This window comes from Chiloscyllium plagiosum, unplaced genomic scaffold (assembly GCF_037043375.1).
Source record: "Chiloscyllium plagiosum isolate Xiang-an unplaced genomic scaffold, Cpla_swu_hap1 HiC_scaffold_7, whole genome shotgun sequence".
In the NCBI taxonomy this organism is placed as follows: domain Eukaryota; kingdom Metazoa; phylum Chordata; class Chondrichthyes; order Orectolobiformes; family Hemiscylliidae; genus Chiloscyllium; species Chiloscyllium plagiosum.
In genome coordinates, this window is record NW_028270145.1 from 63,495,335 (window position 1) to 63,520,332 (window position 24,998).

Below are 24,998 nucleotides of genomic sequence, written 5' to 3' on the forward strand. Positions count from 1 at the left end.
CATACATTCTGGGATGGAGGAAGGATTTTTAAAAAGTTTTTTTGAGAAGCATTTTCAGGTGAATTAATATCTCTGTCACAGAGAGCTCTGGTCTGTCAGAAATTAAAGTAAACCACTTCTAGTATTTATCAAATAGAAGCCAATACATATTTTAGAGTTATAGATTTCAAAAAAGTGATAAAAGTAATCTTTGTACAATAACTCTTGCCTTGTTTGAAACAGTTGAGGACTGTAGGATTGGTATGTCTTCTTTTCTCTAGCAGGAAACAGGACAGTTTTACATTTATGATAGAGTTTCTGAACACTAACATTTCTGAAATTAAACATTTCCATTACACAGTCACCTGAAAATGCTTTAGTTTCAAAATTTTGAGTTAACTTTATAAAAATTCATTTACTGTACAGTGTCACCCAGTGACATCCAGGGTGAAGAGAGAAAAAAGTATTTTTAGGGAACATAAAATGGATTGTTCAGTTTAACCACCAGATGGAGCACTTCACCCGTACCGAAAGCCCAGCCCTCTCAAAATCCATATCCTATTCTTTGACCATGAAAACTTAAAAAGAGAAAACACATCAGAATATAATCAGGAAAATCAAAATATTAGGACCCACCAACCTTCATGGCCATCTTATCCTCTCAAGAATATATGCCAGTGAGGACAAGATTTATCAGGAATAAAACCCGGTCACAAATCATTAAAAGCTTTGGAATCTTTGGCTCAGATTTTAATGGCTTCCTTTTTGGCAGGTAAGTTTTGATACGGTTTCTTTCTGCACCTGAATTGTGAACAATGTATTTTTAAACTCCAGAATTAATTTAAATGCCATGTACATCTCTATGACTCTATAACTGACATCAACAATTTCAGGCAGAAATGCTGACGACTGGAACTGCAGGAGATGGGGAAGAGGCAAAAGTGAGGACTGCAGATGCTGGAAATCAGGATCAAGATTAGAGTGGTGCTAGAAAAGCACAGATGGGGAAGACCTAAACAAGTATTTTGCATCAGTGTTTACTGTGGAGAAGGACATGGAAGACACAAAATGTGGGAAAATAGATGATGACATTTCCAAAAATGTCCACATTACAGAGCAGTTGGTGCTGGATGTCTTAAATGCATAAAGGTGGATAAATGCCCAGCACTTGATCAGGTGTACCCAAGAACTCTGTGGGAAGCTACAGAGGTGATTGCTGGGCCCCTTCCTGAGATATTTGTATCATTAATAGTCACAGGCAAGGTACAAGACTGTAGGTTGGCGAACGTGGTGCCACTATTTAAGAAAGGTGGTAAGGAAAAGCCAGGGAACTATAGACTAGTAAGCCTGACATCAGTGGTGGGCGGTTGTTGGAGGGAATTTTGAGGGACAGGATTTACATGTATTTGGGAAAGCAAGGACTGATTAGGGGTAGTCAACATGGCTTTGTGCGTGGGAAATCATGTCTCTCAAACTTGATTGAGTTTTTTGAAGTAGTAACAAAAAGGATTGATGAGGGCAGAGCAGTAGACATGATATATATGGAGTCGAGAGTGTGTTGCTGGAAAAGTACGGCAGGTCGGGCAGCATTAGAGGAGCAGGAGAATCGAAGTTTCGGGCCGGAACCCTTCATCAGGAAATGATCTATATGGACTTGAGTAAGGTTTTGACAAGGTTCATCATGGTAGACTTGTTAGCAAGGTTGGATCACATGGAATGCAGGGAGAACTAGCCATTTGGATACAGAACTGGCTTGAAGCCAGAAGACAGAGGGTGGTGGTGGAGGGTTGTTTTTCTGACTGGAGGCCTGTGACCAGTGGTATGCCACAAAGATCGATGTTGGGTCCGCTGCTTTTCATCATTTATATAAATGATTTGTATAAACATAGGAGATATAGTTCACATATTTGCAGATGACACCAAAATTGGAGGTAGAGTAGACAGCAAAGGTTACCTCAGAGTACTATGGGATCTTGATCAGATGAGCCAATGGGCTGAGGAGTGGCAGATAGAGTTTAATTTAGATAAATGTGAGGTGCTGCATTTTGGAAAGGCAGATCAGGGAAGGACTTGTACACTTAATGGTAAGGTCCTAGGGAGTGTTGCTGAACAAAGACCTTAGAGTGCAGGTTCATAGTTCTTTGAAAATGGAGTGGCAGGCATACAGGGTAGTGAAGAAGGCATTTGTTATGTTTGCCCTTATTGCTATAGGAAGGATGTTTTGAAACTTGAAATGGTTCAGAAAAGACTTACAAGCATGTTGCCAGGGTTAGAGGGTTTGAGCTATAAGGGCTGGGACTGTTTCCCCTGGAGCGTCAGAGACTGAGGGGTGACCTTATAGAGGTTTATAAAATCATGAGACACATAGAAAGGGTGAATAGACAAGGTTTTTTCCCCAGGTTGGGAAGTCCAGAACTCGAGGGTTTATGGTGAGAGGGGAAAGATTTAAAAGGGACCTAAGGGGCAACTTTTTCACACAGAGGGTAGTGCATGAATGAAATGAGCTGCCACAGGAAGTGGGGGAGAATGGTACATTTACAACATTTTAAAGGCATCTGGATGGATACACGAATAGGAAGAATTTAGAGGGATTCGATCCAAATGGGACTAGATTAGTTTAGGATATCTGCTTGGTATGGACGAGTTGGACCAAAGGGTGCTGTACATCTCTGACTCTACAACTCGTCACTAAAAAAACTCTGGTATGGGTCATGTCCCAGAAGTGCTACAGTCAGAGGTGGCAGTGGAAGCAGAATGACTTCAGGGCAGGAAGATTTTCAATTTCGCATGAAGCTCAGTGTGGTATTCCTGCTTCAGCTTGGGTCCCCAAGGAACTAAAATCACATCTTCAGACACTGATACAGTGCCAAGCGTGTATGATGGTCATTTCCCAATCAGGACTCCAATGTTCAAATTTCAGTCAAAATACACATTCTATTAAGGATGGATGGGTGCCCTAGCTCCCTGCCACTTAGATAGAAAAAATGCAGCAGACCCAGCAGTTTCAGGGTGGGGAAGTAGCTTAGCAATTTTAAACTACCTATCTGTTCATTCTCTCAGCCAGGCAAGGTTAAAATCATGCTATTTATAATCAAACTTGCCGTCTTTCAGATAGTAAAATCCATTACCATAATTGAAAAGAAATGGGGCTAAGTTCTCTCCAGTGTCCTATTATCCCTCAATCAACATCAGAACAATAAAATGTCTGGTCATTATCACATTGGTGTTTTCAACAGCCAAGAGGAGAAAGATTTAAAAGGGACCAGAGTGGCAACTTTTTCCACAGAGAGTGGTTCATATGTGGAATGAGCTGCCAGAGGAAGTGGTAGATGCAGGTCCAGGTACAACATTTAAAAGACATTTGGACAGGTATACAAGTAGGAAAGTTTTGGGGGGATATGGGCCAAACACAGGCTAGTGGGTCTAGCTGATAATTTGGGAAAGTGTCAGCATGGACGAGTTGGACCAAAGGGTCTGTTTCCATGCTGTATGGCTCTCTGAATAAAGTAATATAGTTAAATAACTTCTGTATGCTGGTTTGCAACCACTAGCTGTAAAACATTACATTAAATTCATTTGTATGCTCAGAACAATTCAGATGAATCTCATCGGTTTGTCTACAGCCCTTGATTGGATATGTTTCATTGTCGATATAGCAGGAATCCAGTGTTAGACTCTGGCTTTTTTTTTTAATTCATTCATTCACAGGATGGGGACATCGCTGACCAGGCAGTAATTATTGTCCACCCCTTATTGCCCACTCAGCAGTTTAACAGTCAACCAGGTCCAGGAGTTAACATGGCAGTTTCCTTCTCTAGAAGACATTCATGAACCAGATGTGCTTTTCCCAAACATCAGCAATGTTTTTGAGTTCATCATTAGTCTCTTCGTTCCAGATTCTGATTGAATTCAAATTCCACCAACTGCCATAGTAGGATTCAAACCCAGGCCCCCAGAACATTACCTGGATTGCTGGATTAATAGTCTAGTAATAGTGTTTAGGAGAGGCGATGACCTAGTGGTATCATCACTGGACTGTTAATCTAGAGACCCAAGTAATGTTCTGGGCACCTGGGTTCAAATCCTGCTATGGAAGTTGGTGAAATTCAAAACGGAATTGAATTCAATAAAAATCTGAAACAGGGATGACCATGAATCCATTGTTGGGGAAAAACCCATTTGCTTCACTAATGTCCTTTTGGGGAAAGAGAGGAAACTGCCATCCTTACATGGTCTGTGACACCAGACCCACAGCAATGTGGTTGACTCTTAACGTGGACAATAAATGCTGACCTGGCCAGTGACACTCTCATCCTGTGAATGGATATAATAAATAATAATAATAATAAACAAACAACACCATGAAACAATTGCCTCCTCTTGTTATTTGCATTTTTGTGCTGCATCCCTATACCTGTCGGTCAGTCATTAATAATTAATTCCTCTACTTTCTTCAAAAATAAATGCCAGTGCAGCTATTGGGATTTAAATTATATCTTACACCTGAAATGATGCTGCCAACATTGGCACATTGTAAATGAAAAATATCTCAATATAAACATAAAAATTGGGGTCAATCATGAAGCCTCTCAAACGTAATCTGCTTTTTAAATAGATCACAGTTTATGTGTACATCAGCACTTTTTAACCACTTTTTGAGATCCCTAACCAACAATATCAAATTGATGCAAGCTCATCAACCTGAATCCTAACGTGTTCTTCCTCCTCTCTCCCTCTAAACAGATGTTGCTGACTGGCAGTATTTTGCCTTCGGTTAAAACAATTCTAGGCTTGAACATTTCAACTAACCAGCATTTAATCTACTTGGAGAGGAGGATTCCAGATTTCCATGGTCCTGCGAAGAAATTTGCCAAATCTCTGTACACTGCATTTTCCAAACCCATGACCACTAGAAGGACAAGGGCAACAGATACATGGAAAGACCACCTACAGGTTCCTCTCCAAGCCACAGTTCATCCTGGCTTGGAAATATATTGCAGTTCATAGGTTGGAGGTAGATCCACAATATTAATAGGGAGGGTATTTCAGATTTCTGTTGGAGATAGTTATTGCCCAGCCTACTTCTAAAAAAACAAAAACTCCTAAAAACTAGAAGCAGAATCACACAATATGTTTGCATCATTCCAACAAAACTGTTCCACTGCGGAGGTCATCATATGTTCTTTTGAGGTTTCTTCCGAGAGGAAAAACTGCACAACTTTTAACAAATACACATACATGTGTATCCATGCACACAGATCAACCCCTTTATCTTCCCTGAAATCACCCCCACAATCCCCCAAACACAAAAAAGGATTTTGGGCATTGTGAACAACTAGCTACAGTCATTATAGCTAGATTTGTGTTCTCTCAGTTATTGATCATTATTGCATCCACACAACTTGCTGTGCCTTCCAAACCTGAAAAATTGGATGAACAACACTTTTTATTCCTTCATTCAAGACAAAGATACGTAAGATTGAAAAGGGGAGGCTCTATTGCAATAAGTTTAAGGGTGGAACTCGTTTAATTTGCTTGCTTAATGAGAATCCAACATTGTCAGGAGTAGATGGGAGCTTAGAAAGCAAAGCAAACATTAGTCATGACCATATTTTATCATGCAGCAGACTGGAGGAGCCAAATGGCCGCCTCTGCTCCTAATTCATTTGTTTATTTGTACTAAACTCTGGAGAAATATTCATGACTCACTAAACACAGTCAAACAAAGTAAAGCCAGGTTTATATATGATGGAGATTGTTTAAAATGATCAGTTTTGAATTTAGTTTGAAGTTCCAAAACTGTTGCATTTCAAGGGAAACTGGCTTAAAACAAATGCAATTTGTTTTTAATTCAGTATTTTGTGACACAGAAAATTAAACTCTCAACCTTTCAAACTCCTATGTTCCAGTGAAAAAAGCCCCAGCCTATCTTTATAACTCAAACCTTCCATACCCAGCACCATTGACAAGCAAGTCCTGTTTTCCAGAAGGCAAAGTTTGGAAAGTATACATTAGATCCAAAGAATTTTGAAAACCTCCTTAAAGAATAATTCTTTACAAATTCCAAGTGCTAACACCTTTAGAGGAGCTCTTTTACTAACGGGTAGGGAAGGTGAAAGGAAAGCAAAATCACACTTTTTTTTCCTCTTTGCCCATCCAAAACAGTAGTCACACAATACACCTTGGAAACAGCAAAAACACACTAATTCATTATGACTTCCAACTTAACTCACCTACACATTCTACAAGGGTAATTTGCCGAGCAACTGTTCTTTGTATGAGGAAAGGAAGACCTGATCCACTGCCTGATGTGCAGGAATGATCCAACAGATTCTGTGGGAAAAGAAATTATCCTACAAAGTGAACTGCAATTACTTGTTTTTTTCATGAAAACAAACACTTTTGAGACTTGAGATTTTTAAAAGGAGAAAGTAAATATATTTGTCCTGAAGACAGCTGGAGACACCAACCTCCTCATGCAATCATGTTCTTTGAACCCATAAATTGAGAAGGCATCTTCTCAACAACTGTTAGACAGTGAACATTAGAGGAAATGCTGGTAAGACAAGCTGCCATTGCATCGTCACATCCCCAAACAGTGCATATTGTGTAAAGTTTACAGGACAATTCCTATTAACAATATTAGAGTTCTCTAACTGAAACTTTTGCACTTCAAAATGTACTTGTCCACATCTTAACGTGCATAATAGGTCCTCAAAGCTTCAAAGACAGAAGCGTCTTTTTGTGACACCGCTTATGAATGCACATAACATAATCTGATTGTGATACTACATGGACACTACTCCATAGTTTTACCTCACCAAGTTCCAATTTAAAACTAAATTGTATATTATAACTTCTTGGAAATTCATTAGAGTATTATTAGGGTCTTTTTGTCTTTCAAGTATGCTCTTCGAAAATGCTTGGGCTAGAAAAAGATAGTGGTATTAGATTTATAAAATCAAGCCAGTTTTTGAAATAATCTAAATATTGAAGACTTATTTGATATTTTAAAATGTTGTGCAAAATGATCTATTTGACCAGACACAGGAAAAACAAGCAAAAGTCTCAATCAAAAAACAGATAAATGAAAAATAAATAAATGAATAATCCTTACTGCTAAGGTGTTATCTCCAACATTAGAGGCAATCAGTCCATCAATGGCACCATACTCAACCTCTCGAGCATTTAGTCTTTGCATTTGATTTTGATGGAGTTTGCGTAATATCAGCACTGTCGTCATGGACGCAATGATCATAACAATCACCGGAGCAAGAACAACAATAACCAGGGTTTTTACATTGTAACCCAACTCTGTTCCTTGCTGTGACTTTCCTTTGGAAATAAAGAAAGGAAATTACTTTTAAAGTATTTAATGATACTAACATAGAATTATAGAATCTCGACAGTGCAAAAAGCAGCCATTTGACCCATTAAGTCTGCAGTGAAAACCTGAAGTGCATCCCACCCAGACCCAGTACCCTAACCTATCCCAACAACCTCTCATTTCCCATGGCTAATCCACCTAGCCTGTTACATTCCTGGACACTCTGGGCAATTTAGCACGGCCAATCCACCTAGCCTATACATCTTTGGACTGTGGGAGGAAACAAGAGCACCCAGCAGACTCCATACAATCACACAAGGCTGGAAATGAACCAGGTCCCAGACGCTGTAAGTCAGCAGTGCTAACCTCTGAGCCACCATACCACCCTCAAATCTTTCCAATGTTACATGAGTACTTCACTAACAAAGTATTTTTTAAAAATGATGATTAAATGTGGAAGTTAAAAAGGATACAAAGAGATATTCTCTTAGAAAGCTGCAATGGCTTGCCTATCCATCACCCCTATTCAAAAGCATTATAATTAAACAGGAGCTTTCCCCCAAACAAAGTCATTGAATTAACCCAATGAATTATTCAGCTGTAAGAACTAGTATAGTCCCAGGTTAAAATTCAGGTTCATGTTGAATTTCCTCATCTCAACTGAAGGCTGTTAAGATAGTAATGTGGCTGGACTGTCATGGTTTGGCAGAGAAAGCAAGACAAAAAAGCCAAAATTCCCACATTGCTAATTGTGAATCAATCTCCACTCATGTTTGTATATACGAGCATCAGGCAAAGGCATAATAAAACTTAGCTGTGATATTCCTAATGGTTGAATTGTAGCAACATTCAGTGAAAACTCACATAAATAATGATTAATTGGTAAAAGAAAAGACACAACAATGACTCTCCAACTACCCTTACAAGAAGCTAAATAGAGTCCTCTATTCTCCACAGATGCTGTCCGATCTACTGAGTATATCCAGCATTTTTTATTTAGATTTTGGAGTTCCAGTTTCCACAGTATTTTGTCCAGGTAAAGATTTCTAACAAATAAGATTTTAGTTTTCGTTCTCAAGATATACAATTCAATTATGTTTGTAGTTTACATTTCCACTTACAAAGGGTTTGCATGTTCCAACTTGAGAGCTGCACAACTTTTGCTAAAAAGGCAAGATTATTAGATAAACTCAACCCAGAATTGATGAAGGTTATCTTAAAATCCATAGCAAGGAAACAATAAGCATGAGCTGACTTTGAATTAATTGCTTAGGGCATTTGAAACAACCTGTTATTGTTAGAAGGTACAACCTGAGCAAATAGAGGGACAATAGATCCAGTCAACAGGGCTATTCTTCACAATTCTCTGGCACAACCTGAGTGACCAGGCCCATGTTGAGAGACTTGAACTTCTAAAAGATAATTCATGAGTTGGCTAGTAATTTGGGTGCCCTGATGGGCACTATATACACAAATCTTAATTTAAGAACATAAAAACAGTATTAGAAGTAAGCCATTTCAACCTGCTCTGCTATGCATTAAAATTATGGCCAATCTTTAACTTGAAAACCACCTTTCTACACTATCCCTATTTCCAAATATCTACCAGTCAATCTTACATATATTCAATACGGAGTATCCACAGTTCTTTGGTGTAGAGTTTTCCAAAAGATCATAACTGAGTTAAAGGAATTTCTCCTCATCTCAGTCCCACTGGGCTGACTCACCACCAAGAGAGGCTCAGCAACCGCACTGCTGATCAAGTTGTTCAGATCCTGAAGGACATAACTGCAAGACTGAGTCTGCACAGGTGCGGAGGGAATCACCAAGAGGGAAAAAAAACATACTTGACCTCATCCTTATCAGTCTGCCGGCTGTAGATGCATCTGTCCATGACAGTATCAGTAAGAGTGACCACTGTACAGTCCTTGTGGAAACAACGTTCCGCATTCACAATGAGTATAGACTCCACTGTGTTATGGGGCATTGTCACCATGCTAAATGGGACAGACTTCAAACAGACCTAACGACTCAGGATCGGGCATTGATGGACACTCTGGGCCATCAACAGCTGCAGAATTGTACTCCAACACAACCTGCAACCTCAAAGCCCAGCATATCCTCCACGCAATCATTAGCATCAAGCAAAGGGATCAGCCCTAATTTAAAGAAGGTTGCAGGAGGGCATACCAGAAGCAGCACCAGGCAAACCAAAGAACGAGGTGTCAACCTGGTGAAGCTACCAAACAGGACTACTTGCATGCCAAACATCATAAGCAGCAAAAAGATAGACGGAGCCAAGCCATCCCATAAACAATGGATCAGATCTAAGCTCTGGAATCTTGCCACATCCAGTCATGAATGGTGGTGGACAATTGAACAACTCACTGGAGGAAGCTCCACAAATATTCCCATCATCACTGATGGAAGAGCCCAAAGGGCAAAAGATAAGGATGAAACATTCACAGCAGTCTCCAGCAAAGGTGGATGTTCCATCTTGACCTCGTCAGGTGCTGCCCAGTATGACAGATACCTTCGCATAATTCGATTCACTCCACATGATATTAATAAATAGTTGCAGACATGGATAGCAAAGGCTATGAGCCCTTACAACAATCTGGCAATTACAAAAACAGAAGTTGCTGGAAAAGCTCAGCAGGTCTGGCAGTATCTGTGAAGAGAAATCAGAATTAACATTTTAGATAGATTCCCTACAGTGCCGAAATAGGCCCTTCAGGCCAACAAGTCCACACCGACCCTCCGAAGAGCAACCCACCCAGACCTTACATTTACCCCTCACCTAACAGTACGGATAATTTAGCATGGTCAATTCACCTAACCTGCACATCTTTGGATTGTGGGAGGAAACCCACTCAGACACAGGGGGAATGTGCAAACTCCACACAGCTGCCCAAGGCGGGAATGGAACCTGGGTCCCTGGTGCTGTGAGGCAGCAGTGCTAACAACTGAGCCACCATGCCACCCCTTTTGGGTCCAGTGATCCTTCCTCAGAACATTCTGGCCATAGTACCAAACTCTTTCAGTCCAGTTACAGCACTAATACCTACCTGACAAAGTGGAAAATTGCCCAGGTTATGTCCTATACACAAAACGCAGGACAAATACAACCTGTCCAATTACCCCATCCATCGACACTCCATCTTTAGTAAAATGATGGAAGGCATCATCAACAAACAGTGCTATCTTGCAGCACCTGCCCAGCGATACCCAGTTTAGGTTCCACCAGGGCCACTCAGCTTCTGACGTCATTACAGCCTTGGTTCAAATATAGGCAAAACAGCCGAATTCCAGAGGTGAGTTGAAAGTGACATCAAGGCCACATTCGGCCAAGTGTGACATCAAGGAGCCTTGCAAAATCGAATCAATGGGCATCAGGGGGCAAACTCTATGCTGGGTGGAGTTATACCTGGCACATAGGAAGATGGTTGTGGTTGTTGGAGGTTAGTTATCTCAGATCCAGGACATCTCTTGAGGATATCCTCAGGGTAGTGTCCCAGGCCCAACCATCTTCATCTGCCTCATCAATGACCTTCCCTCCATCATAAGTTCAGAAGTGGGGGTTTGCCGATGATTGCACAATGTTCAGCACTATTCACAACTCTGCAGATACTGAAGCAGTCTATATAGGAGCATATTACTGCAGTTGCTGGAAACAAAAAAATGCTGGAGATCTCAGCAGGTCAGGCAGCATCCATGGAGAGAAAGCAAGCTAACAGTTCATGTCAGCTCAGTGAAGAGTCATCCGGACTTGTGTCAAGTCCGGATGACTCTTCACTGAGCTGACATGAACTGTTAGCTTGCCTTCTCTCCATGACTGCTGCCTGACCTGCTGTGATCTCCAGCTTTTTTTTGTTTTCACTTCACTGAAGCAGCCCATGTTCAAATTCAACAATACCTAGGCTTGAGCTGACAAGGGGCAAGTAATATTAGTGCCACACAAATGCCAAGCAGTGAGCATTCCCAATAAGAGAAAACCTAATCACCCAACCCCTTAACATTCAATGGTAATACCATAATTGAGTCCCCCACTATCAATATCGTTGGGGTTACCTAAAACTCAACTGGACTCACCACGTAAATGCAATTGCTGTAAGATCAGGTCGGAGGCTGGGAATACTGCAGCGTGTAACTCAATTCCTGATTCCCTAAAGCCTGTCCACAAGACAAGTCAGGAGTGTGGTGGAATGGGCCTGTGCCCGAAACGTCGAATCTCCTGTTCCCTGGATGCTGCCTGACCTGCTGTGCTGTTCCAGCAATAAAGTTTCAACTTTGATCTCCAGCATCTGCAGACCTCACTTTCTCCTGTGGTGGAATATCCATCACTTGCCTGGACGGGTGCAATCCAAACACCACAAGCTTGACACTCTCCAGGACAAACCAATCCACTTTATTAGCACCACATCCACAAGCATCCACTTCCTCCACCACCAACACTCAGTAGCAGCAATATGTACTACTTACAAGATGCACTGTAGAAATTCACCGAAGATCCTTAGATGGCACCTTCCAAATTCACAACCACTACTATCCAAAAAGGACAAGGACAGCAGGTGCATGGGATATGCACTTAAATGTTAAGGTCCTGGGGAATGTTGCTGAACAAAGAGACCTTGGAGTGCAGGTTCATAGTTCCTTGAAAGCGGAGTCACAAGTAGATAGAATAATGAAGGCAGTGTTTAGTAATCTTTCCTTTCTTGGTCAGAGTGTTGAGTACAGGAGTTGGGAGGTCATGTTGCAACTCTACAGGACATTAGTTAGGCCACATTTGGAGTATTGTGTGCAATTCTGGTCTCCCTCCTATTGGAAAGACGTTGTGAAACTTGAAAGGGTTCAGAAAAGATTTACAAGAGTGTTGCCAGGGTTGGATGATTTGAGTGACAGGGAGAGGCTGAATAGGCTGGGACTGTTTTCCCTGGAACATAGGAGACTGAGGGGTGACCTTATAGAGATTTATAAAATCATGAGGGGCATGGATAGGGAGTCCAGAACTACAGGACATAGGTTTAGGGTGAGAGGGGAAAAATTTAAAAGGGACCTAAGGGGCAACCTTTTCACACATGGGTGGTGCGTGTAAGGAATGAGCTGCCAGAAGAAGTGGTGGAGGTTAGTAAAATTACAATATTTACAAAGAATCTGGATGGGTATATGAATCGGAAGGGTTTAGAGGGATATGGGCTAAGTGCTGGAAAATGAGACTAGATTAGATCAGGATATCTGTTCGATATAGACGAGTTGGACTGAAGGGTCTGTTTCTGTGCTGTACATCTTTATGACTAAGTTTCCTTCCCAGCCACTCACCATCCTGACTTGGAAATATATTTCTGTTCCTTTACTGTCACGGAGACAAAATCCTGGAATTCCCTCCTTAAGGACACTGTTGTGGTTCTGTTCGCCGAGCTGGGAATTTGTGTTGCAGACATTTCGTCCCCTGTCTAGGTGGCATCCTCAGTGCTTAGGAGCCTTCTGTGAAGCGCTTCTGTGATCTTTCCTCCAGCATTTATAGTGATTTGTATCTGTCGCTTCCGGTTGTCAGCTCCAGCTGTCCGCTGCAGTGGCCGGTATATTGGGTCCAGGTTGATGTGCTTCTTGATTTGAATCTGTGGATGAGTGCCATGCCTCTAGGAATTCCCTGGCTGTTCTCTGTTTGGCTTGTCCTATAATAGTAGTGTTGTCCCAGTCGAACTCATGTTGCTTGTCATCTGAGTGTGGGGCTACTAAGGACAGCTGGTCATGTCGTTTCGTGGCTAGTTAGTGTTCATGGATGCGGATTGTTAGCTGTCGTCCTGTTTGCCCTATGTAATGTTTTGTGCAGTCCTTGCATGGGATTTTGTACACTACACATTGGTTTTGCTCATGCTGGTTATCGGGTCCTTCGTCCTGGTGAGTTGTTGTCCGAGAGTGGCTGTTGGTTTGTGTGCTATGAGTCCTAGTGGTCGCAGTAGTCTGGCCCAAACTTTGAACACCTACGGGCGAGAGACGCTAAGACAAGCCAGGAAATGGGAATCATGTGCCAACCACCTGAGTGCCACAAACGAACAACTCCAGTTCCTGCACGAATGCCGAAAGAATCGAATCCTTCCACCATGTGTCAGATACAGACCACCAGTCAACAACCCACAAGCCAGGGACACAGCCAGACAGAACGGATTCAGGATGATCCAGGTAATGATTACAGACGTACACAGACAACACAAATATAGACAAGAAATTATGCACCAAAAATCATTAATTTCAAAAACCAATCAGGAATGGACCCGGACCATAGAACAGGCCATCACCATAGGACAGAACAGGACCACACACCGCAAAAGAACGGCACTAAAAGAAAAATTGGCCAAACTAACACACAACAGAGAGGACACCACAACACACTCGTGGGTTAGAAACCTCTCCCACAGACAGCTCACAGACATGGAAAGAACAATACTGGCCAAGGGACTCAACTACAACCACAGGGACACCAAGACAGCAGACTAGAATGCACACTCAGAAACAATGGACTGACAGAAGAGACACAACAAACAGTGAGACAAAGTATCATATACCATGATAACAAGGAAAAGAGAAACACATAACCTCAACACCAAGGAGAAGGAAGCACTAAAAGCACTAAGAAACGACAAGAACATAATCATACTATCAGCAGACAAAGGCAGAATGGCGGTCATCCTGGACAAAGCAGAGTACATCCAAAAAGCGCAACTACTTGCAGATACCAACACCTACCAAAAGAGGGAGATTGACGCCACCCCACAGTTCACCAATAGGAGAAACAACACACTGAAGAACCTACAAAAAAACGGACAGATAACCAGGTCTGACCTACACAGAATGAAACCTGAAAGCAACAACACCCCCAGATTCTATGGACTACCTAAAGTGCACAAACCAGACATCCCACTCAGACCCATAGTATCACTACCAGGGACACCATCACACAAACTGGCTAAAGAACTACAGCAGAAACTGAAACACCTGATCAGCGGATCCAGACACTATACAATCAATACAGGAATTCTTGGACATCATCAGAAATATACACATAGACAAGGAAGAAACTATGGTCTCATTCGATGTAACGACACTGTTCACCTCTATCGACAAAACCCTAGCCAGAGAAACAACAGTCAACCTGCTGGACCGGGAACCTATCAACAAAGACTGCATACTCAAACTACTGGACGTGTGCCTCACAACACACATCACATTCAACAACCAAATATATGAACAAATCAACGGCACACCCATGGGCTCACCCATCTCTGGACTCATAGCAGAAGCAGTAATGCAAAGGTTAGAACAAACAGTCTTACCGCAAATTCAACCCAAACTCTGGATCAGATATGTAGATGATACCTTTGTAATCATTAAAGACTCAAATAGAAAACACACACCGGATCATCAATGCCACACTCACAGGAATCCGATTCACTAGAGAGGAAGAAAAGGACAATCAACTCCCATTCCTAGACGTGATGGTACAGAGAACACCGAACGGAGAATTCACCACAAAGGTATACAGGAAAGCCACACACACAGACCAAGTCCTAAAATACGAAAGCAACCACCCCAACACACACAAAAGAAGTTGCATCAAGACACTGTTCAAAAGGGCCACAACACACTGCAGTACACCAGAACTGCAAAAAGAGGAAGAAGGACACCTATACAATGTATTCGCCAAAAACGGATACCCCCGCAATTTCATCAACAGATGCCTAAGGGAAAGACAATGGAATGAGGACATGCCACAACCCAAAGGACTAGCCACATTACCATACATCAAAAACATTTCTGAACTGACAGCCAGACTACTGTGACCACTAGGACTCATAACAGCACACATACCAACAGCCACTCTCAGACAACTCACCAGGACGAAGGACCCGATACCCAGCATGAGCAAAACCAACAGTGTACAAAATCCCATGCAAGGACTCCACAAAACACTACATAGGACAAACAGAAAGACAGCTAACAATCCGCATCCATGAACACTAACTAGCCACGAAACAACATGACCAGCTATCCTTAGTAGCCACACACTCAGATGACAAGCAACATGAGTTCGACTGGGACAATACTACTATTATAGGACAAGCCAAACAGAGAACAGCCAGGGAATTCCTAGAGGCATGGCACTCATCCACAGATTCAAATCAATAAGCACATCAACCTGGACCCAATATACCGGCCACTGCAGCAGACAGCTGGAACTGACAACCGGAAGCGGCAGAGATAAACCACTCTAAATGCCGGAGGAAAGATCACAGAAGCGCTTCACAGGAGGCTCCCAAGCACTGAGGATGTCACCTAGACAGGGGACAAAACGTCTGCAACACAAGTTCCCAGCTCGGCGAACAGAACCACAACAACGAGCACCCGAGCTACAAATCTTCTCCCAAACATTAAGGACACTGTGGGTCAACCTACAGCACATGAACTGCAGCAGCTCACCATCACCTTTTCAACAGCACCAGGGTTGGGTAAGTAATGTTGACCAGCCAGCAATGTCCACGTCCCACAAATGAAGAATAGAGTCACATTCATAGTCACACAGCATAGAAACAAACCCTTCAGGCCAACCAGTCCATGCTGAATATAATCCCAAACCAAACAATCCCACCTGCATGCTCCTGACCTATATTACCTCCAAAACTATTAATGTACTTATCTCAGCGTTAATTAAAAAAAAACTTTATTCTGACACTAGTTCTCGAATCTTAGAACAGGGAAACATTCTTCCAAGATCCTGTCAAACCGGAGGAATTTTTCAACATTTCAATGCAATCACCTCTCATTCTTCCAGATTCCAGGTAATGTAGGCTATTTTACTCAATGTCACGTTAGACCAAAACACGTTTCCTCAGAATCAGTCTGCTGAACCTGCAGAGCACCAACACATTATTCCTTAAACACAGAGATCAAAATTGCATGTTGAGTACTCAAACAGTGGATCAGAAGTGTGGTGCTAGAAAAACACAGCAGGCCAGGCAGCATCCGAGGAGCAGGAGAATCGACGTTTCAGGCATAAGCCCTTCTTCAGGATGCTGCCTGGCCTGCTGTGTTTTTCCAGCACCACACTTCTCAACTCTGGTCTCCAGCATCTGCAGTCCTCACTTTCTCCTACTCAAACAGTGGTCTCACCAACTTATACAATTGAGAGTTATTATTACTCTCCTATGCCAAACTGTATATAATTAACGCTAATGCACAATTTTCTTGTTGCATTTTTGTTAACTGTCAGCATCACGCATAAGGGCACCCAGGTCCTTCTGAATAAAAGATTGCCTAATATTTCATCATGTGGGGAAAAAAAACTGTTTGTCACAAAGCTAGTCCTTTTTCTTTTCTAAAAGCTGTTCCTTGGTTCAAGGATACTCTGTCCTTGATTTTTTTCAGAGGGTAATAAACCAGATGAGATTTCAGGCCAAAGTGGTCATGTTTTAGAAGTGACATGTATAATGAAAGGGGTGTGGTCAGCTCTTGAGGTAAGCTAAGCAGTTTTGGTTCAGTCTTGAACTGGTTGTAAGTTCAACAGGGAGCTGTGTGGAAACTCACTCTTTTTCTGCCCTTCAACTTCAATCTGTAGGCACGTGCTCCATTTATACTGGCTTTTAAAGGGAGTTTGCTTATTGGGACTGTTCCGTATATTTGGAACAGCATAATTAAGTCTAGTTGGATAGGCTGCATTGTGTAGGAGTTCTTTATACTGTTCTTTGTGTTTCATTGTATACTTTTGTGAATAAATTTTGTGTTTTAAAATCTAGCAGTCAACCTAACTAATTTAATCCGGGTAATTTTCTGTACACTTCCCAAAACAAATTGCAAAAGTTATGGTCTGAGCTGCCTGCTTAAGAATGTGTTTTTGAGTGGTCTGGCTTAGTCCATAATATGCTCTATATTTGCTTCCAAAAGTTGTTAACTTCATACTTCCGTACACTATATTCCATCTGCATTGTCCTTACCCGCAATCTATCTTTGTGCAGTCTTCAGTTTGTGAATGGGTTCTGTTCTGGAGTCTATTCAGGAGTCAATTTGTACACAAGTCAGAACACGACGTTGGATAATATAAAGTAGCTGTTCACGAGTACCTGAGATCGCAATTATGAGCGCTCATAAGTCAGACGGTCATATGTCAGGGACTTCCTAATTCTCACTTTTCACCTCCTCAAACAGCCATTTTGTTTAAACGTACGCCCATTGTGATGATATCTACTGGCGTTAAAGTGCATCATATTCTCTTTGTACTACAATGGGAAGGCATTCATGGAGAACCTAAGAATTTTGATGAGCATGCCATTTGACGCCTCTGTTTGCTCTGTTATTCGATAAGAATGTGGAGATCTGATTGTGACCTTAACTTAACATTCCAACGTATGCACCAAATAGATTCTTGATGAAAAGGCTCCACTGCTCTGAGTGAGAATTCCGAAACTGACTATCCTGAGTAAAACAAAACTCCTCATCTCTGTCTTGACTCCTTACTTTTAAACCAGGTCCTCTAGTTCTAGTTCTAAATAAAAACCATAAGCACCTTGAAAGCTTCAAATCAGAAACAAAAACAGAAATTGCTGAAAAAGCTCAGCAAGTCTGGCAGCATTTGCAGAGAGAAGTCAGAGTTAGCATTTCAAGTTGAGTCACCCTTCCTGTGCAATCATAGAAAAATATCCCTGCTGTTCCATTCCATTCCCCTCACCAGTAAATGAAAACATTCCATTTAACTTCTTAAATCAATAATATTGTGATTTATGTATGAGGACACAAAATCCCTCTGCACATCAGACTTCTGCAATCCCATTTAAAATATTGTTTTTTTTATTCTTCCTGCCAAAGTGGGCAAGTACATATTCTTCAACAGTATAAACCATCAAATATTTCCCACTCAAACTATCTACAGCCTTAGTCGAGAGTGTGGTACTGGAAAATCACAGCAGGTCAGGCAGTATCCGAGGAGCAGGAGAATCAATGTTTTGGGCATAAGCCCTTCAGCAGGAAGGGCTTATGCCTGAAATGTCTATTTCCCTGCTCCTCGGTTACTGCCTGACCTGCTGTGCTTTTCCAGTAGCACACACTCACTTCTGATCTCCAGTATCTGCATTTCTTACTTTTCCTTTATACAGCCTTACTATGGCTGAAAAAGGCATTTTGTCAAAATGTTTCTTCTTGCACTCATCAGGACATTCACAATAATACCAATGTAAAGGGATCAACAGCTTTATATCGTGTGACAAGAGAGTTGGTTGGCAAGTAACTCTGATTGGTAAAGGTACTGCAGTGGAGAAGGGGCCTGTTAGATTATGATTGACAATTCATTGCTGGATTTTGCATTAATTTAAACAAGTAGGACTGATTGGTACTGACCAAAAACAACAAGCCTGTGCTTGCAAAAATTCTTAACAGTATCTTTCAATGTGATCCCATGCTTGATAACATTCACTAAATTATCCTGTGTACTCAGATTAATGCTGACAATCAAGATCACAATATAGCATATTTGTGCTAACTGAAAGCTGTATTTATTGACACACAGGGTCCTGTTCTTTGTAGACAAAACGAATATGCCCATATTGTATCTGTTTTAACTTAAATTAAGTGATCATTCTTTGGTTCATCCCTCAGAGTAATGCTGTGACCAGAGTCAACTTACATGGCTTTTTTTTAAAACAAAGCTTGGCATTTAATTGTCATTCATTATTATAAGACATGTCATAAGAAATAAATAGGCCATTTAGTCCACTGAGTCTGCTCCACTGTTCAATGAGATCATGGTTGATGTGAAAATCCTCAAATCCTCCACTAACAACACCTATTGACCAGAAACTCAACTGGACTCACCAGATGAATACAGTGGTGACAAAAGCAAGTCACACGATAGGAACTCTGCAGTGAATAACATACCTCCTGACTCCCCAAAGTCTGTCCTATAAGGAATGTGTCAGGAGTGTGATGGAATAGTTCCCGTTTGCCTGGATGGATGCAGCTCCAGCAAAGGTCAAGCAGCATGACACCATCCAGGAGAAAACTTCCTGCTTAATTGACACCACATCCGGTCCCTTCACTATTGAAGCTCAGTAGCAGCAGTGTCTCTCATCTACAAGATGCACTGCAGAAATTCAAAAGATCCTCAGACAGCACCTTCTAAACTCAACCATTTTGATCTAGAAGGACAAGGGCAGCCACCACTGGAAGTTCTCCAAGCCACTCACAATCCTGACTTGGAAATATATCGCCATTCCCTCACATCATTGGGTCAAAATCCTGGAATTCACTCCCTACGGACATTCTGACTCAACCTGCAGCACGTGGACTGCAGCAGTTCAAAAAGAAAGCTCACCAACACCTTCTCAAGGGCAAATAGAGATGGAAAATAAATGCTTGCTCAGCCAGTGATATCGCTTCACATGAGTGAATTATAAAAAAACTTTACAGAACTGGCTCAAAGGTAGAAGACAGAGGGTGGTGGTGGTGGTGGAGAGTTTTTTTTTAGACTGGAGGCCTGTGACCAGTGGAGTGCCACAAGGATCGGTGCTGGGTCCTCTACTTTTTGTCATTTACATAAATGATTTGGATGTGAGTATAAGAGGTATAGTTAGTAACTTTGCTAATGACACCAAAATTGGAGGTGTAATGGACAGCGATGAAAGTTACCTCAGATTACAACCAGATGTTGATCAAATGGCCCAATGGGCTGAGAAGTGGCAGATGGAGTTTAAATTTAGATAAATGTGAGGTGCTGCAATTTTAGGAAAGCAAATCTTAGCAGGACTTATATACTTAATGTTAAGGTCTTAGGGAGTGTTGTTCAACAAAAAGGCCTTGGACTGCAGGTTCATAGCTCCTTGAAAGTGGAGTCGCAGGTAGATAGGATAGTGAAGATGACGTTTGGTATGCTTTCCTTTATTGGTCAGAGTATTGAGTACAGGAGTTGGGAGGTCATGTTGTGGCTGTACAAGACATTGGTTAGGCCACTGTTGGAATATTGTATGCAATTGTGGTCTCCTTCCTATCGGAAAGATGTTGTGAAGCTTGAAAGAGTTCAGAAAAGATTTACAAGGATGTTGACAGGATTGGAGGATTTGAGCTATCAGGAGAGGTTGAATAGGCTGGGGCTGTTTTCCCTGGAGCGTCAGAGGCTGAGGGGTGACCTCATACAGGCTTATGAAATCATGAGGGATATGGATAGGATAAATAGACAAAGTCTTTTCCCTGGGGTGGGGGAGTCCAGAATTAGATGGCATAGGCTTAGGGTGAGAGGGGAAAGATTTAAAGAGACCTAAGGGACAACCTGTTCACTCAGAAGGTGGTGCGTGTATGGAATGTACTGCCAGAGGAAGTGTTGGAGGTTAGTACAATTGTAACATTTAAAAGACATCTGGATGGGTATATGAATAGGAAGGGTTTGGAGGGATATGGGCCAGATGCTGGCAGGTGGGACTAGATCAGGTTGGGATACCTGGTCGGCATGGACAAGTTGGACCAAAAGGGTCTGTTTCCATGCTGTATATCTCCATGACTCTAAGAATCTGGATTCCCTTACTGACTAAAAATTTGTCAATAATACTCATTAACCCATTTTCTACAGCCCTCTGTAGTAAAGAATTTCACAAATTTACTAACCTTTAGAAGAAATTCCTCCTCTAGTTCTAGATTCTACCAAAGGGAAACAATCTTTCCCATCTAGCCTGATAAATCCACTAGGAATCCTGTATGCTTCAATAAGATCTCCTCTTATCCTTCTAAAATCCAATAACTACAGGCTCAACCTACTCAACCTCTCTTCATAAGAAAATACCTCCATGACCAGGATCACCTAGCAAATCTACTCTGGACTGTCTCCAATGCCAATATTTCTTTCCTTAGACAAAGATACTAAGATAGCTCACATGATTCCAGTTGTAGTCTTGACTAGAGCTTTTAATAGTTTTAGCAAAACCTCCCTATTTTTGTATTCCATTCCTCTTTAAATAAATCCGATGCATTCTCTATGACATCCCACTACCAGAGTCCCTTTGTTGTTCCTTTTTACATTGGACTCTTTGCAAAAGTCATGAGTGCAAAATGAAAAGCCTACACAAATGTTTTTCAACAAAACTCAACTTCTAAACCACCAAATTACTACTTCTATCTACGTCCTTTTTCAGACTCCTTATGTTTTCCTCATGGCTTACTTTCTGACCTATCTTTGTGTCATCAAATTTAACAATCATATTTTGATTCCCGTATCCAAGTCATTGACATAAATTGCAAATAGGTAAAAACAATGACTGCAGATGCTGGAAACCAGATTCTGGATTAGTGGTGCTGGAAGAGCACAGCAATTCAGGCAGCATCCGACGAGCAGCAAAATCGACGTTTCAGGCAAAAGCCCTTCATCAGGAATAAAGGCAGAAAGCCTGAAGCGTGGAGAGATAAGCTAGAGGAGGGTGGGGGTGGGGAGAAAGTAGCATAGAGTACAATAGGTGAGTGGGGGAGGAGATGAAGGTGATAGGTCAGGGAGGAGAGGGTGGAGTGGATAGGTGGAAAAGGAGCTAGGCAGGTCGGACAAGTCCGGACAGGTCAAGGGGACAGTGCGGAGCTGGAAGTTTGAAACTAGGATGAGGTGGGGGAAGGGGAATTGAGGAAGCTGTTGAAGTCCATATTGATGCCCTGGGGTCGAAGTGTTCCGAGGCGGAAGATGAGGCGTTCTTCCTCCAGGCGTCTGGTGGTGAGGGAGCGGCGGTGAAGGAGGCCCAGGACCTCCATGTCCTCGGCAGAGTGGGAGAGGGAGTTGAAATGTTGGGCCACGGGGCGGTTTGGTCGATTGGTGCGGGTGTCTCGGAGATGTTCCCTAAAGCGCTCTGCTAGGAGGCGCCCAGTCTCCCCAATGTAGAGGAGACCGCATCGGGAGCAACGGATACAATAAATGATATTAGTGGATTAGTGGATAAAACCAAAATTTGAATTCAAGATTAGAGTGGTGCTGGAAAAGCACAGCAGGTCAGGCAGCATCCGAGGAACAGGAAAATCGACGTTTTGGGCAAAAGGCCTACATTCCTGATGACGGGCTTTTGCCTGAAACGTCGATTTTCCTGCTCCTCGGATGCTGCCTGACCCGCTGTACTTTTCCAGCATTGCTCTAATCTTGACTCTAATCTCAGCATCTGCAGTACCCACCTGCCAAAATTTGAATTGTCTTACAGTGCCAGAGTAAAAGAACTAACCAGCAGCATAACTTAATGCTCAGGACAGATGAGAGATGGGCAACCATTCCTCACAAACACCAAAATGTGAACCGAAAGGTCAAGTTACTTGAACTCTAAGAAAAAACTTAAATTGTGTGACAAGAGCACGTCTACAAGAGAAGCATTACAGTTATTACCAACAAAACTCATCTAGAAATGTAAACATAAAATTGCAAAATGATTTTTTACATATTGTACTCAAACCCAAAAATGTTAGATTATGGAGACTGATTGCCTTTAAGTCCCAAAGCTACCATGGAAGTTAAGGAGGTGCATAATCTTAAATTCCAACTAAAATAACAAGTTAATAAGGCTTGTGTGAGGAATGTATGTGAATCCTAATTATTGAAATTTCTACATGCCTTTACCTGTACTGCACTTAGCAGAAAATGAAGGACAGTGATAGCCAACAGTATTGACAGGATGGCTGCAACGAAGTGCTTGTTCCAGCAATGACTTGTTTAAAGAGATTCAAAGCAAGTCTCAAATTTGATAATAATGACCAGACACACCAAACTGAAATACTGATCTACTAAAGAATCATGCAGAAATCTGAATAAAGCTGTTTCAGTTCATGATGATAATGATTCCCAGATGATGTAGCCTATAAGTATCAAAACGGTTACATGCTAATGATACTATAGTTTCATTGTTGTTTTTACTGTTTATTTTCATGATTAGGTTGTCTTGACAACCTGCAGAGATTATATAAATCAGGTATGATAAAAGGCTGATCTATAAATGCTGTTATACTTTGGGAGATATTTCAATAAAGAATAATTATATAATAAGTTGCCATTCAGAGGGTTGGTGTGGACTTGTTGGGCCAAAGGGCCTGTTTCCACACTGTAGGGAATCTAATCTAAGCTGTAGATCTATCACAGAACTAAAGATTTAGGCAAAAATCGAGAAGAGTTTTGTCAATCAAGAAACAGAAAGTCTCACAACCACTATCATCAAGTTAGGGAAGCAATTTCGACAAGCATCTCATATAGTGCTGTGATGGATATAGAGTCATAGAGATGTACAGCATGGAAACAGACCCTTCGGTCCAACCTGTCCATACCGACCAGATATCCCAACACAATCTAGTCCCACCTGCCAGCACCAAGCCCAATCCCTCCAAACCCTTCCTATTCATATACCCATCCAAATGCCTCTTAAATGTTGCAATTGTACCAGCATCCACCACTTCCTCTGGCAGCTCATTCCATACATGTACCACCCTCTGCTTGAAAAAGTTGCCCTTAGGTCTCTTTTATATCTTTCCCCTCTCACCTTAAACCTATGCCCTCTTTTCTGGACTCCCCGACCCTAGTGAACTGAACTAGATGCTTCATTGTCTCAAATATCCACCAGACAGGAATATCTACACAAGGTTGGCCATATTATTGCAATATGTACCCAAGCGGGAAATAGACTGTATTTCATGCTTATCAGGTTGCTGAAGTCATCAAAATTGACAGTACAAACCTGAAATACCACAGAGACAGAAAGAATTAGGGCCTAAATCAGTTTATCACCCTATAAAATAAGGCATCACCCCAAATAAACTCTCCTGTTGCTCACCTATCATTATCGTAAAGGTACAAAGCTTAGAGATAGAGGGGTTTGGCCCTTATGTTTAATTTTCCTACCAAATGATAAGGAGGAGACAAACTGGAAATCCAGGGAAGTGAAAATTCTCCAGTGGACAGAATCAGAGGTGTAGCATTCCACACAGGGACACTGCAGTCAGTCAAAGTGCGTTGCAAAAATGTATCTCTTGTTGCTGTTTGCAGTACAGTCTAAAACTTTACAAACTAGTGGAACAGGTAGTACTTATCTGGTACAATGTCACAACACTAATGTCAGAAGCAGTCAATCTCTGGCAAGATCAAGTCTCATTTACACGAGTGCCATTACAAAGACAATGCCAGATACAGGTAATGCTCCTTTAACACTGTAGTTGCATTCCAATGAAACCTCACTTAATAGAAAATCGCTTAATAGAAATGATGAGGCCTATGGGAAAAGTGGAGGGAGGGACAGACCAGCAAAAAAAAAAATCACTCAATTGCTCAAAAATCATCCAAAAGCCTAACACAAAGTATAGCACAACCTGAACGAAGGTTTAAATCAAACTTATTAACAAACCAAAAGTAAATTTAACACATTACGTTGAAAAAATATTGTTAATACAGGGACAGAGGGTCATCATCATCACCACCACCTTCAGGTGCAGTTTTGCTCTGGATAGCTGTGGTTCATTGTCTTCTGACTGTTCCTTAGAGGTTAATTTAAAGGATATTATACAAGAATATTCTTATCTGAGAGGGAGAGCAGTGAACATTCATTTGTTTAATCTTTGAGATGAAGCTGCTCAATATATACTACTGTACCTCTTACATGCTCTAACAGCAGCTGACATCGGCGCACAAGCAGAACCGAGTGCATGAAACAATCGC

At 41.6% G+C, this 24,998-nt stretch overlaps 1 protein-coding gene across 2 annotated transcripts in view; it reads right to left on the reverse strand.

Annotated features, from left to right (window-relative positions):
• The window catches only part of LOC122551613 (activin receptor type-1-like), a 165,838-nt gene that overhangs the window by 28,485 nt on the left and 112,355 nt on the right, over window positions 1–24,998 (reverse strand). For both annotated transcript variants that reach the window (XM_087989072.1, XM_043693797.2), the window contains exons 4-5: window positions 7,097–7,314; window positions 6,213–6,312 (exon numbers count right to left, since the gene is read on the reverse strand). In XM_087989072.1, coding sequence (XP_087845198.1) covers window positions 6,213–6,312; window positions 7,097–7,314 — 318 coding nt within the window. The remainder of the gene's footprint in view (window positions 1–6,212; window positions 6,313–7,096; window positions 7,315–24,998) is intronic.